The following is a 15,420-nucleotide window of genomic DNA, read 5'->3' on the forward strand; positions in this document are numbered from 1 at the left end:
TGGGATGGATTAATTGAGGTGGGAATTAAGATGAAGACCAAGGGACAGATGATGTGGGGTTTTTTTTTTTTTTTTTTGCGATTAGATGATGTGGGGGTTATGCACACTGAGAGACCAGAAAAGATCAAAGAATTTCAGTGTGGAGGGAGGTGAATTATTGGTGTTAGCACGGGTCGATATCAGTATGAATAGTCACCAGTCAAGCCAAGTTCCAAACTACTACTACTAGTATATTGGAGTCAAGCTTCCACTCCGACTAATCTCCATGACAGCGAGGCAAAGCTAATCAAGAATCTGATAAACAGACGACCACAGCAGTGTCTCAAGCGTGCGAAGCCTCGTCTACCGTCCGCTCAGCACAGACGCAGCACTTGAACTGAGCCCCGGCGCCGGCGGCCTTCCCCGCAGCAGCGCGCCGGCCGTCGAGGTAGTGCTGGTAGACGTATGAGAGGAACCCCCACACGGCCATGAGCATGGCGACGGCCTTGATGCCCGTCATCTTGTCGCCGAACAGCAGCACCGCGAACACGGGCACGAGCGGGAGCTGCACGGTGCCCGTCGCATTGGCGAAGAGCGACGACACCCGGGCGATGAGCCGCACCTGCCCCGCCAGCGCCGCCTGCCACGCCGCCGCCGTCCCGACCAGCGTCAGAACGTACCTGGCCCTCCCGTCCTTGAACGCCGCCATCTCCGCGGGGATCGTGCGCCACTCCCCGGACGCAAACAGCCCGAGCACCGACACCGCCGACGCCACGAGGTTGGTGTGCATCTGCACCGTGAGCACCCACCGCAGCGTGCGCGCCCTGACCACCTTGACGAAGGCGAGCTCGAGCAGCGACAGGATGAGCGCGAACGTGGCGGAGGCGGCCAGCGTGAGGACGAACCCGGCCGCGTACTTTCCCCGCGGCAAGTCGGACGACGACGACGTCCCGTCGGAGGAGGAGCCGACGCCGAGCAGCGCGGCGGCGAAGGTGAGCACGACCACGGAGTTGGCGATGAGCGCCGTGAAGCGCTGTGAGTTGATGAGCCACGACGTGACGGCGTTGAAGGCCAGCTGCGTCGCTGCCACCAGCGAGAAGGTGGACACCGGCAGGTACTGCAGCGCGTACGCGTACATGAGGTTGTCGAAGCCGATCAGGATCCCGATGCCCAGGTACACGGCCACCAGCCTGGACGCCGCTGGTGCCGGCTGGCGGCGCTCCTCCTCGCCTTCACCTGAGCCTGGGCCAGAGGTCGGCGGCGGCGCCAGGAGCAGCGGGATGAGCAGAAGTGGTGCCCCGCCGGACTGCGTGAGCGTGCTCATCCATTTGCTGTTGCCGCCGGAGTTGTAGTACAGGCGGATGAGTAGGGTGGCCACGGTCCCGCCGCAGAGCACCATGAGCATGTCTGCCGCCACCAAGATCCACCAACGGACGCTGCCTTTCGCCGTCCGCCGTGTGGGGGCTTTCTGGCCATCCTTGCTGTCCTTCCCGTCGCCGGATTCCAGTTCCGGGACTCCTTAATTATTGGTGCAAACAAAACAGATTGGCCGGTAGTCAGAATTTTCCAGTGAAGTTTATGATCAGAAACCAATCAAATAGACGAAAACAGATAGAGTGCTTGGTGAAGACCCACTTAACACATCATTCGCATATACAGTAACTAGGATGAGAAAGAGGATATCTTCTTAAGTACAGTACCTATTATGGTTTGGAGCTGAATTTCTTGAGCATGTGACGACGACATATTCGCCGGTTGTTGTCGACACCCGTTTGATGAGCTATGATGCGCTCCAGACTCCTTGGCATGTTTGCAACCTATATACTGAGTCCAGCGTCTAATAATGGCCAGGTGACATCTATTTTCAAGTTTGATTAATTGGAAGATTTTATATATACATAATAAGACAAATCTGATTCCTTGACTTATTTCATCAGGCCATGACCAAATCATGTGTATTAGGTTTAGACATGTATGAAAAGTCACGGCCTCACTTTGTCTATGCTGTATGACTGTGATGCACTCATGCTCGGACTTGCGTGCTCAGAGAGTCTGCTCTCTATTAAATTAGGTCCTTAAATTTGTCTGAGGGTTCCACTTAGGTCCACAAAATCTAAAAAAACACATTTCTGACACTCTAATATTGTTTAAGTGTGCCACTTAGGTCCATAACGGATCGGAAGCTGGGTTTTAGCCTACATGGCGTCACCCGCGTGGCGCTGACTGTGTATGGGTGTGAGATTAGCCACCAGGGGAAGGTTCATTATGACAAAAGCCCTTCGTTGTCCTGTTCTCAAACATGTGCCCACATGTAACTTTCCCTTTCTCTCTCTCGGTCTCTCTCCCCCGGAAGTCATTGTCGCTGCCACCGCCCTCTCCATCTACTCCATATTAGGGAAGATTATTCATACAAAGCAAGCCATGATTAACACTATTAGGACAAATAACAAATGAATCCCAAACCCTAGACGCCAAAATAAAAAAGGCAAAGATTTGGCATTCCGATTCACAACATCTAACTACATTCAACGCACAACCAAGATTACCACAACATGGGCTAAAGGGGATTCATTCACCATACACAGGCCTGGGTTGCCCTTTCGTCCACAATGCCACCACCGTCGTGTAGATTCACCGTGATCGCTACGGGGATCCGTACCCCACTGGACTTCGGCGTCCCTCTTCCGCTGTGTTTGCCTCCAAGCTCATCGGCGATTGGCTCCACTAGCCCCGCCCATCGTGCTCCCCTGGCTTCGTGTCTCCGTGATGACGGACTCGAAGAGGTAGAGTACTCGGTACTGGAAATGAAGGGAAGATGAGGGTCGCTCTTCTTATTTCCACGGCCCAAGCCAACCTCATGTGCGCAGCGACATAGTAGACCAAAACCCAGCTTCCGAACCGTTATGGACCAAAGTGGCACACTTGCACACTTAAACAATATTAGGGTGTCAGAAATGCGTTTTGAGAATTTGTGAACCTAAGTGGCACCCTAACAAGTTAAAGAGTCTGCCATGCATTTAACTTTTTTTAATTCATACCGGTACTGAAGGGTTTGGTCAAACCTCGATCTTTGCAATAGTAATAAAGTCTTTGTCATGGGCATCGAATTTCTGATAGGATCGAATTGACAAATGAGCGTGTCTCTCTCTCACTAGCTGAAGTGCCGTCTACTGTCTTATCTTACTGATTACTTCATTTAGGGTCTTCGAAACAAAACAGTGTTCAACCATGGGTTTACGTCCGCAATAATATTCATATCAGATTTAATTAATTTGATTTGATATAGATGAACTGTTCGATGCAGCGTGTAGACTCGACACGTTATTATAGTAGCTGAAGCTTTCGTCTAGCTGGCCGGTAAATTGCCCCGTTTTTCCATATGCCCTGTATCTACTGTCGATTTGAAGAGGAAGATCTCAATCGGGGATGATGGGTGTGTTTGGTTTAAGGAATGGGATGGTTCATTATCTTCTCACTCCTTATTTTTTGTATTTGGTTTGTGGAATGGAATGAGTTGATCCATCACCATCTCATTCCTCACAGGCTAATAATTAGTATATGCATGAGGAATAACTTAGTTCCACCAAAATTCATGGAATGAACTCATGATGCATCACCTCATGATATATGAGGTGACTCTACAAACCAAACATATGGTGTCGGAATTCTGGCTAACGTAATATAATGTAAAGATTTTACTCACTGGCTATGACTAATGCTATTTTTGCGACTCCGCTTTAGTATACAAGACATTCTAGAAAAAAAGATAAATTACAAAAAAGGAAAAATCAGAAATGTACAGACATTAAGTATATTTGCTGGATGTGATTATCACTTAAAATAGTCATTTGATCGATTGTTTTTAAAGAAGAACTACTCACCTCAAACATTAAAATTGCACGGGGCGGCGAATCCTCAGTTCCTCACCGGAGACTGAGGAAGATGATGAAGGTGAACAGACTCAATACGCAGCAGCGACGACGACCGGGTGCGCAGCTGGCCGGTAAGTACGGGCTGAGGGGAGCGGACGCGGAGGCTGGTAGGGGCCACGGCGAGTGGGAACAAAATGGCGAGGAGCCGCGAAGGGTCGCGGTCGTGTCGAGCAGCGGGGCTTGGGAGAACTAAAATTTCATTGATAAAATTCTAGCCCACATGGGCCCAAATATGTATTGAAGGAACCTCTATCACAGACGGCTACTTCATACCACCGTCGCTCGTACAGTTATTATTAGTTATTACTATCGAATATATCCGTGCGGTGCAACGGAGAGAAAAAACTATCACTATTCATGAAAAATGAGGGCCAAGATAATACTTATCTATTTATGTTTTTATCTTTCTACATATTTTTAAATCTATACTTTATTTTTAAGAAGACCATAACGTCCATAATATATAAGCTAATGTTGGCAATAGTATGACAATGTCTTAATAAGTATGTATCAAATTTAAAATACTATCTTGATAGATTTTTTTCTCCTATTGCAAAGCACAAACATATTTAATTGTAAATATATCATAATTTTAATTTCATACTATCCATTCATTGTATAGTTCAATATCGAGTTCCAATGACTTTCTTTATTGTTGACGGATGCTCCGATAAGAATTGGGGTTGTTCGGGTACTCTGAAAGCTTGGGTTTATAAATCATCGGACTCTCCGTGAGATGTCACGGACGCTCCGGTAGTTGATGGGGTTTTCGGGTTGGTCAAGGTTAACTCTATAATTCAATGGACGCTCCGTTAAAGCAGCAGACGATCCAGTTGTTCACTCCCGGGTTCAGTTTTACAGGTTTTGACTAAGAATCAGGGTTAGCGAACACTCCATCGATTTTGACGGACACTCCGTCAAAAGTCGACAGAAACTATGTTCTTGGTTTTCTAGGTTTTTCCTAGGTTTCGGTCCTAGATGCGCAGAGCTAGGGTTCATGCATGTGCAATATATTCCTAGGGTAGCTTAGGTGACTTGCTAGGAATGTTTGTGGCTAGTTTTGAGCTAGTTTTACTAAGTGTGGCTAGGGTTTAGGAAATCAAGCCAAAAATATGAGATAAAGATGATAAGGCTTGAGATTGAGGTTCAAACACTTAGCTCAGAGATTGAGTGATTCCATAGCTAAAAGCCTTGAAGATCTAACTCCTTCTATAAGCTTCATCCATCTCCAACATGCCATTCACATATTCACCACCTTTTTCTTGCAAATATCCAAAAGAGAGGAATCAAAGGAAATCCAAAGGATAAGAGGGTGATTGAGGTAGGTGTTGATTCCTTTAACTTACTCTTTAAATGATGGATCCACCATCAGCAAGAGATTCAAGAACTAGCATCCAAAACCATGAATTAGGTTTTTGGAGAAAATTCGAAGAAATAATAGAAATTCTCTTGATCTCACCATGGTTGAAATGGAAGGTGTTGAGGAGATCCATAAGAGGGTGCTGATGCTTCTCTTCCTCTTCTTCCTTTCCTTCCCCAAATCCCTCTCCAATCCTTTCTCTCTCTAGTTCTAGGGTTCATCCTTGTTCTTGAGTGTAGAGAGAGAGGGAGAGTGTTGCAAATGAGTGAGTGGGTGAGATGGAGTGATTTCTGCTGGTGAAGTACTCCATGTCGTGCTAACATGTGGGTCCATACACTTAGATGAAAAAACAACTCATTTCCAATTATCCTCACTATCCAGTTGTTCTAACGGACGGTCCGGTGAATCCGATGGATGATCCGGTAGTTCTCTGTCTTTGCTGACTTGGTCTATCAGGTGGCATCCTTCGTGATGTAGTCTTAAAATACTCTTTCCTATAGCTTCTCGTCATAATATGGTGTTGATGACGTTAATGGTAGTTCCTTGATGAGGTTACCAGTAGTTGTTGTCATGATTTGTAACTTTGATCGTGTGTAATGGAAGGTGCTTGCTCGGGGCTACATGGCAATATCGTGGGGTTCATGCACGTCCAAGGTGGATGGGTTCTCTTAGGTGAACAAACATTATAGTCAAGAGCTGAGGTAGAGGTCTTCATGTGGCAGAACCGCCCGAAATAACACGCTTACGGAGGTGCTCGTCTTCCACCAGACACTAAGCACCCCGAAAGTGAGCTACAGCGAGCGGTATCCGTCGAGCACACCCCAAGGGAGAACCCAAAAGATCCACATTTTTCCAAGGATCCAATAATGAGAACGAGTTACAATACTTGTCCATTTCATACACCAGAAGTTCTTAAAATTTTACATTATTACATTACCAAATGTCAGAGTGCGGAATAATAAACAGTGGAATTTAAAAATAAACATCTAGCGATAAGGAACGAGGATCCGTCTGAGCCCACCAGAAGAATCCTCCACACAATGGTACTTCTCATGCATTACCTGCAACAGGGGTGAATAAACCTTGAGTAGCCAATGTACTCGCAAGACTTATCCGACTAGTGGGAATAATTTTCCGACTCCAAGGAATATGATAAGCTTTATGGTTTGCTGGTTTTCTTTTGGCAGAAAGCAATACTAATAGTGAGTTCTTATTTATGTTATTATTATCAGCCGTATTAAGTTATTATCTATCCAGTCTATATAAGCACATGTTCTACTTTCAAGAAAGAGTTGAACAATCAGTTCCATTTCATCATCTTTCATCTTTCAGCTCTTACTATGGTGCTAAACTGTAGACAAGCCGTACCGGAACGCCAGTGATTCATGAATCAATGCCCCTAGCTGGGTACCCCAAAAACACACGCCCCGCATGTACCCCAGGCACAAGCAGGACTAATCCATCACCCTCCTGTCCTGGGTGTCCAGGTCCCCGTCCAAACTTGGACTCCAAGCCCCCACTCCTGAGTCCCGGACTCAGTGCGGTGCAAGGACCTCCACCATCCCCGCCTCTAATCAGTCGGTCCGGAAAGAGCTGGATCCACGACAAAAGAGCAACAAGTCTTCCCTGCGCCCATACCTAGGTATGAGCTCGGGATAATAAGTCTGTGACTTGCCTAGAGCCATATGCAACGACCGGTCCTTAATTGACACAGACAGGGAAAAAGTGTAACTGAGCTATGCCCTGTTGGCCGCACGACACAACCCTTTACACCCACCAGTACCCAAACCATATCCCTGTCCGGTCACCATTTTCCTTTCCACCTTTTTATCATGAGTGATCATATTTATCACATATTTGCGAGTAACGGCAGGTTACTCATGCTACCGATATCCTGAGCATAGCAACTACTCGACCTATACTAGTAGGACTCATGGGTAGATATATTTATGCATGTAGTTTCCACAAAATGCCTGTAACTTAAATGCACTATATATATATATATATATATATATATATATATATATATATTCAGTGATCATAAAATAGGGGTTATGCATCGGGGCTTACCTTGGGCAGGCGACGGGTCAGCAAAGTCAGTACCAAAAGGCTCCAGGGCTCTCTCCTACACGAGGATCTCCTCCTCGTACTCCTCAATGACTTCCTCATACTCCTGTTCATCTATGGGCACGAACTCGACCAACTCGTGATCTACATGCATGAAATGATGATGAAATACTTAGTAACATGGCAACAACAACTCTTAAAATAAAAATGCATTTGTCTAACTACTAGCTAGTGCTACCTACTAAGGTACTAAGTTACCTATTGCTACCCCTAACAAGTACGAAGCATGACATACATTATTACAGCAACTAAGGTATTCTTACTCCTAATACCGCTTTAATCTATATACGATAAAATAAGGATAATAGCTACTCTATTTATCAACTTACTCTAGAAATACAAAATTTACAGCAAGTACATAATAATCTAGTGAGCCTACTGTAAAATTTTTATAGCTATAGCTAACACTAATTTACCACAAAAATTCCTACAAATATTAACCTACATAATACTAAGCTCTCTAGTTTGGATTTATGAACCTATCACTATCACAGCTATCTGTAAACTAACTACACTAACAGATAGATGGCATTTTTATAAATCTAACAAACTTGGTTTCACTATTTTTGGGCATCTATAGAATTTACTATAATTTATCAAAGTTCAGCTCAAAACTTAATTGAATAAACATTTATACTTCACTGGAAATTTGAAAACGTATTCAACTGCGCGGCCCAAATCACGACGCAGCTCGGCCCACCACAGCGACCCACACGCGCGCACCAGCGCGGCCCACGCGGTGGCCCATGCCCGCGACAGCGGCCCAGCACGGGAAGACCCACGCGTGGCTGGCGCTTTTGCAAATGAGTCCCCGTTCTTTCTCCTATTCGCGAAGCTAACCCGAGCACTATTTAAATGAGTCACTGGCTTCGCATCTAGAACCCTGCTTCTATTCGAATTCATGCTTTACAAAGTCCCTAGCCGGAGTAACAGAGGCCGCGGCCTCGCCGGCCAAACGCCGGTGAGCACAGACCTCTCCGGCACCAACCAGCACCCCCATGAGCCTCTACGTGCAACGCGCAATAGATTGAGATAACAAACGCTAAGAATGGCGCATCACACAGGCGTGGCCACGTGCCGTGGTGGGGTATGGCCACGACAACCCGACGCCGGTGAAACCACCTAACACCACGCCTCTATTGCTACCCGGTAACCATCTACAGGCTAAGAGCAACAACATTAAAGCCCTAATTGAATCACTACCGCTCCCAATCAAGCTGGCCACAGGAACAACATCTAAGCCAGCTCGTCGGCGGCAGCCAACGCGCTCCGGGCGACCTAGCCCCTAATTGGCTCAACCGCCTATCCTAGGAGCAAGAGGGCCTCACCATAGATGTGACAGATAGGCTGGACGAAGTCGCGAGGCTCGGCAACGGGTTGGCCACGTGCGTGAGGTTGCTCTGGTTCACGCCAGCCACGGTGAAGGCGTTCCTGGCACCCTGCTGCTCCGTCGGTGGAGCCACTGCACAGGCGAGGGAAACGAGTCAAGGAGAGGCATCAGCCATGCTCGATTGAGACAAAAGAGCAAGGAGCGTCGCCCCAGGCCGAGAACTCATCTCGCCGGCCATGGCGGACCGTCGAGGGGAAAACTCTCTCCATTACCTGACCATAGGAAGGAAGCTCATCGGGATGACTCCAATCGGAAGCTAACTACCCTAGCTATTTGGGTTCATGGTGAATTGGGAAGAGATGGACTACACTCGGCCAATTTGAGGGGCGACGGCGTTCGGCTTATTGGTGATGACGGCGACGGCGAAAACTTAAATTGGCGCCCGACATCGTACTACCACCCAGGACAAGTTAGGCACGAAGTTGTACCCCCACTCGTCCTCCAAACGTGGGAAATTGAAAGAGGGAACCGGCTCAGTGAGTTAGGCCTTGCCATGGCACGGCCGGCCGGTGATCCTCCAGGCGATGCGATGGAACGTGGCATGTCCTCGCGCACAAACGTGAAGGCGAGGGCCAACGGGGCCAACCCATGCGCGTGCAGCCGAAACGTCAACTTTAGCAGTAGCTGTGCAGGCGGTGCGAGTGAGTGCGCTTGAGCGAGAGGCGACACCGGTTCGGACGAGCCAAAAACATAGGCAGACGCGACGGCGGTAGTGGGCGCAGGCAGACGTGATGGAAGAGGCAGAGCAGCCAGGCCCGCTGGACCATAGCGCGCATGTGTGTGCGCGAGTTGTGAGCTAGGCGCGGCAACAGCGGTGTGGTCCGGGTGGCAATGATGGCCGAACGGCCAGCGCACGGTGACTAGACACGTGCGGCATGTGCGAGTTGCGTGCCTGAGCGTGGCAGTAGGAGACCGTGGCCAGCAGCGTAGGGTCCACGCATGCGGGCGTGCATAGACACGATAGTGGCAACGCGGTTGACGTGGCAACACGAGCTAGGTAGGCCAGTGCAGCGGTGCCAGGCCGAACCGAGGCGGTGACCACGCCTGGAGGTAGAAACCGTGTCGTACACGCTTTTTAAAGTTGCTACAAAAACCAATTCGATGATCCAAAAGCAAAACCAGTTATTCTATCCTCAAGAAGGTACATAGGGCTATCAAACTAAGCCAAAACATTATGCCACTGCTTAACCTGATCATTCTACAAAAATTGTCGAACATGGCTTCGTCGACCCATTTTCAGACTTACGTGAAATGACTAAGCTTCAAACGGTTTCGCGTCGAATTCCTTTTCCAAGCTACTTGATACACTAGCTAGCGAACCCCGTCCTCGACCGCACATATTTTATCGTCGCCTACGAAGTTCGTACCATGAATTTTATCAAAGTTTTGCATAAGCGTTCTATAGCATCTTTGTTCGATAAAAATTCACTTAGAACCCTAAATGATATAAAGCGACATGAAAAGTAGCATTTGTTTCTTGTTTTAGATGAACGCTTCAAGTGCTGTATATTGATTTATACCCTATATTACACACAAGTATGATGCTCATGCGGTGTTTTAGCAAAAACTGTACATTGTAACACCAAGGGTGTTACAAATCTACCCCCCTAAAACAAAATCTCGACCCAAGATTTCATGTGCCTTGTGTGAGAAGAAGATAGAAATACATTTCAACGTAACAACTAACTATCAGGACCAGAGAGAAGGTGGGGGTAATGCTTCAATATATATCTCTCATGTTCCCACGTGGCCTCATCCTTGGAGTGGTTTTGCCACTGCACCTTGTAGAACCTTACCACACTGTTCCTGGTCACTCTTTCTTTTTCATCCAGGATTTTGACAGGGTGCTCAACATAAGTCAAATTTGGCTGGAGGGGAAGCCCTTCAATTTCCACAGCTTCATTCGAAACCCGTAAACATCTCTTCAATTGCGATACATGGAACACATTGTGTATCGTAGATAAAATACCAGAAAGCTAGAGACGATAAGCAATTGGGCCACACTACTCCAACACCTGATAAGGACCCACATATCGAGGGGCTAGCTTGTCGTGGATACCAAACCGATGGACCCCTCTCATAGGAGACACCTTGAGATACACATAATCTCCAGCTGCAAACTCTAAGGGCCTTCTTCGCTTGCCTGCATAAGCTTTCTGTCGGCTTTGAGCTGCCTTCAAGTGACGCCAAATAATGCTTACTTGCTCTCGAGCCTTTTTTATGAACTCAGGCCCAAAGTACCCGCGGTCTCCCACTTCAACCCAGTTGAGTGGTGTCCTACACTTTCTTCCATATAGAGCTTCAAATGGTGCCATGCGGATGCTTTCTTGGTAGCTATTATTGTAAGAGAATTCCGCTAGCTTCAAGCAGTCATCCCACTTTTGAGGGAAAGAAATGGCACAAGCTCTCAACATGTCCTTGAGCACCTGGTTCACCCTCTCGGTTTGGCCATCAGTTTGTGGATGATATGCGGAGCTTCTAAGGAGATGAGTACCAAGACATTGCTGCAGCTGGTCCCAAAAACAGGAGACAAAGACTAACCCTCTATCAGAGATGATAGTGAGAGGAACCCCGTGCAGAGTCACAATCTGGTCAAAGTATATCTGAGCGTACTTCCTGGCTGCATATCTGGTGTCCACCGGGATAAAAATGAGCAGACTTAGTTAGACGGTCCACAATGACCCAAATGGAATCATAGCCCTTGGATGTGCGGGGCAAACCCACCACAAAGTCTATGGAGATATCTTCCCATTTCCAAATAGGAATGGGCAAGGGCTGCAAATATCCTAGGATACACATATGATCTGCTTTAACCCTACCACAAGTGTCGCACTCCGCGACGTGCCGGGTGATGTCCTGCTTCATGTTGGACCACTAGTACAAGTGGCGCAGATCATGATACATCTTGTTGCTGCTAGGATGAATAGATAGCTTTGAATGATGGGCTTCACTCAAAATCTTCCTTCTCAGCTCCTCACTGAATGGAACCACCAGTCTATCCTTGTATCTCACTACACCATGCTCATCAATACTAAAGTGAGGGCCATGCCCTTCAGCAATCAATTTTCTGATGTGGGGAATTTCTTTGGGGTCTTCCCTTTGCTCCAGAATAACCTGCTCTAGCAATTCTGAGGTCAATGCAATGTGAGCCAACACCTCTGTGTGGTTGAGAGACAAAGGTGTTTCCTCAACCTGGTGTGACTTCTGGCTCAAAGCATCAGCCACTACATTGGCCTTTCCTGGATGATATTGGACTTCCAAGTTATAATCCTTTATCAATTCTAACCATCTCCTTTGCCTCATATTCAGCTCAGACTAAGTGAAAATATACTTGAGGCTCTTGTGATCTATAAAAATATGCACTTTGTTGCCCAATAGATAGTGCCTCCAAATCTTCAGAGCGTGGACCACAACAGCCAGCTCTAAGTCATGAGTGGCGTAATTCACCTCGTGCTTTTTTAGTTGGTGCAAAGCATAAGCTATCACACGCCCATCTTGCATAAGCACACACCCCAACCCCGTCTTCGAGGCATCACAATATACATCAAAGGGTTGGTCAATATCTAGTTGGACCAACATAGGAGCAGTGGTCAGAAATGTCTTCAGAGCTTGGAAGGCTTCTTCATAGGCTGGACTCCTGTCAAACTTAGCTTCTTTTTGGAGCAGCTTGGTCATTGGCTGAGCTATCTTGGAAAAATCTAGGATGAAACACCGATAGTACCCAGCGAGACTAAGGAACTGACAAATCTGATGCACAGACTTGGGAGACTTCTAGTCCAACATATCTTGCACCTTGCTGGGGTCTACTGAAACGCCGTCAGGTGTCAACACATGCCCCAAAAACTATACTCGATCTAACCAAAATTCGCACTTGCTGAATTTAGCATACAACTTGTGCTCCCTTAGTCAAGCCAGTACTATCCAAAGGTGTTGGGCATGCTCTTCATCATTCTTGGAATATATCAGGATATCATCAATGAATACTACCACAAACTTGTCCAGCTCTGACATAAAGACTGAATTCATCAAGTACATGAAGAATGCAGGAGTGTTGGTGAGACCAAAAGACATCACTAGGTACTCATACAGCCCATACCTAGTAGAAAAAGCTATCTTTGGTATATCATGTGGTCTGATCTTGATCTGATGATAGCCTGATCGAAGGTCAATCTTTGAGAACACCTTGGCACCAGCTAATTGGTCGAACAAAGTATCTATGTAGGGCAAAGGATACTTGTTCTTAATGGTTACCGCATTAAGGGGGCGGTAATCCACACACACCCACAGAGTACCATCCTTCTTCTTCATAAAAATGGTTGGGCAACCCCATGGTGAAGAACTAGGATGGATGAAACCTTTTTCCATCAACTCTTCCAGCTGCTTCTTCATCTCAGCCAATTCCCTTGGAGCCATGCGGTACGGGCATCTGGAGATAGGAGCAGTACCAGGCTCTGGCTCAATGGAGAATTCCACCTCTTTGTCTGGTGGCAGCCCAGGAAGATCTTTAGGAAAAACATCCGGTAACTCACATACCACAGGGATGGGGGTAAGATTAGGAGAGGCTTCAGCATGGGCAGCAACAGGTAAGACTAGATCTGAGGGTACAAGAAGAGACATCCTATCCTTAGAAGAAGGAAGCCATAACTCGACACTTCTCCACTTCAAATCCAAGACTACCCCATACACCCGCAACTAGTTCATTCCAAGAATAGCATCAATGCCTTGCCCAGGCATTACCATGAACTATAGGCGGTAAGTGTGGGTGGCTAATACCAAGCTTACTGTGTCCGTTCATGTATTGATGAACATTTGCGAACCCACAGTATGGATTCTATAGGCATACGGTACAGCCATAAGTGGTAAGTTGTGTCGGTCTATAAATCCCATGCTCATAAAGGAATGTGATGCACCAGAATCGAACAACACATAAGCTAGATGGGAATCGATGGTAAACATACCAGCCATCACCGGTTCCTGCTGCAATATCTGCTCAGCATCTGTGAAATTCACCTGTCTAGATCGGCTGGTTGGCACCTTCCTCTTGATCATGGTCCACTTGACTAGCCTGGAGTCCGCCGATGGTTGAGCAGACTGAGCTGCCTATTTCTAGGGACACGCTCGGGCATAGTGGCCATCTTTGCCACATTTGAAGCAAGCGCCAGGCTTGTTTCCAAACCCTTGGCGAGGTGGGACCTGCTGTCCTTGAGGCTACTGGGGTTGCACTTGCTAAGTGGGTGCACGGTACTATGTGGAAGAAGTCTACTGGGGCTGTCGAAATGAAGGCCCGCCTGATGATTGATAGGGCCCTCGTCGGACAACCTGTACCTTCTAAGTATGAGGGTGGCTAGAAAACCCCGTAGCCACCCGCTTCCTCTTCCACTCTACCTAGGAATCCCGCTGCAAGCCCTCCATGGCGATGGCAGCGTTCATCATTGCCCCGAAAGTCTAATAGTTTGCAGTGTACAGCTTCTCCTGAAGGATATAAGAGAGGCCATGAAAGAAGCGGTCCTTCTTCTTCTCGTTAGTGTCCACATGAATGCCAGCATACTGGGATAAGTAATTGAACTTATTAATGTAGTCCATCACTATCATACTCCCTTGTCGCAGCTCTAGGAACTCAGTCAGCTTTTGGTTGATGACACCAGCAGGAATATAGAACTCTCTGAATGCTGCGGTGAACTCCTGCCAGGTTGCCAGATGATCTAGCTACTGCATGGCATGGAAGGTATCCCACCATGTACTCACGGACCCCAATAGTTGCTGCGCTGCAAAGCGCACTTTCTGCTCGTCGGCCACGTTGAGCAACAGAAACTTCTGCTCTAGAATGCGAAGCCAGTGCTCTGCATCTAGGGGCTCATCTATCGGTGTGAAAGTGGGTGAGTGGGTCTTGAGGAAATCCTAGTAAGAGGAGGGTCCCTCAGGATGGCGGGCACCACCCCCATTCCCACCAGTGCCCCCGTGGCCTCCATGGGCGAAGCCAGCGACAACTTGTGCCATAAACTCCATGGCATGGGCTGACTCGCGGTGAGCAGCCATCATTTCCGCCATCATCTCGGTGTGAGTCATTAGCGGTGGTGGTGGCGGCGGTGATAGAAAAGGATGAGGAGCCAAAAGTGGAGCCTCCTGACTCCCCCCGCTGTCGTGCTCATTTGCCCGGCCACTCTCGCCTTGGCCCTCGCCAAGACCGTGAGCCACCCCAGCACTAGTGTTCCTGTGTTCGGACCTTAGATTCATTTGTAAGAGATATAACCATCCATTTAGAACAACCTTCCCGATCAGAAGCAAGGGATTAGAGAAATGATAGCACATTTAATTAAAGCATTCTAATTAATCCTATCACTTTACTAATCCAATTATACGTGTAGGGAGGATTTTAGTTTAAGCAAAATGCTATTATCATGATGCATGTATCGTCCTATACGTTCACTCAAGCCGGAATATAGCGGCATTCGTAAAAAAAATTTCGGCACATCGCACACTCACTTTCTGTATGCTAGAGGATTTCTTACGCAACGTAAGTCAGTGTACCTGCAGAAAATTGATTAGATAGAACCAGTGCCGCTATCCTAGATAAACCATATTGCTAGGGCTAATACTTATTTACATAATTTAATCGCATCCTACTTTTCGCA

At 47.3% G+C, this 15,420-nt stretch overlaps 1 protein-coding gene across 1 annotated transcript; it reads right to left on the reverse strand.

Annotated features, from left to right (window-relative positions):
- Nucleotides 1-209: 209 nt before the first annotated feature.
- On the reverse strand, nucleotides 210-1,808 carry LOC136472005 (probable purine permease 11). Its single transcript, XM_066469751.1, has 2 exons — nucleotides 1,680-1,808; nucleotides 210-1,497 (listed from the first exon to the last, which is right to left on the reverse strand). The coding sequence occupies exons 1-2, from the start codon at nucleotides 1,723-1,725 to the stop codon at nucleotides 323-325; spliced, it is 1,221 nt and encodes a 406-aa protein (XP_066325848.1). The 5' UTR covers nucleotides 1,726-1,808; the 3' UTR covers nucleotides 210-322.
- Between the last annotated feature and the right edge of the window lie 13,612 nt (nucleotides 1,809-15,420).

Source organism: Miscanthus floridulus, chromosome 8, assembly GCF_019320115.1.
Source record: "Miscanthus floridulus cultivar M001 chromosome 8, ASM1932011v1, whole genome shotgun sequence".
Lineage (NCBI taxonomy): Eukaryota > Viridiplantae > Streptophyta > Magnoliopsida > Poales > Poaceae > Miscanthus > Miscanthus floridulus.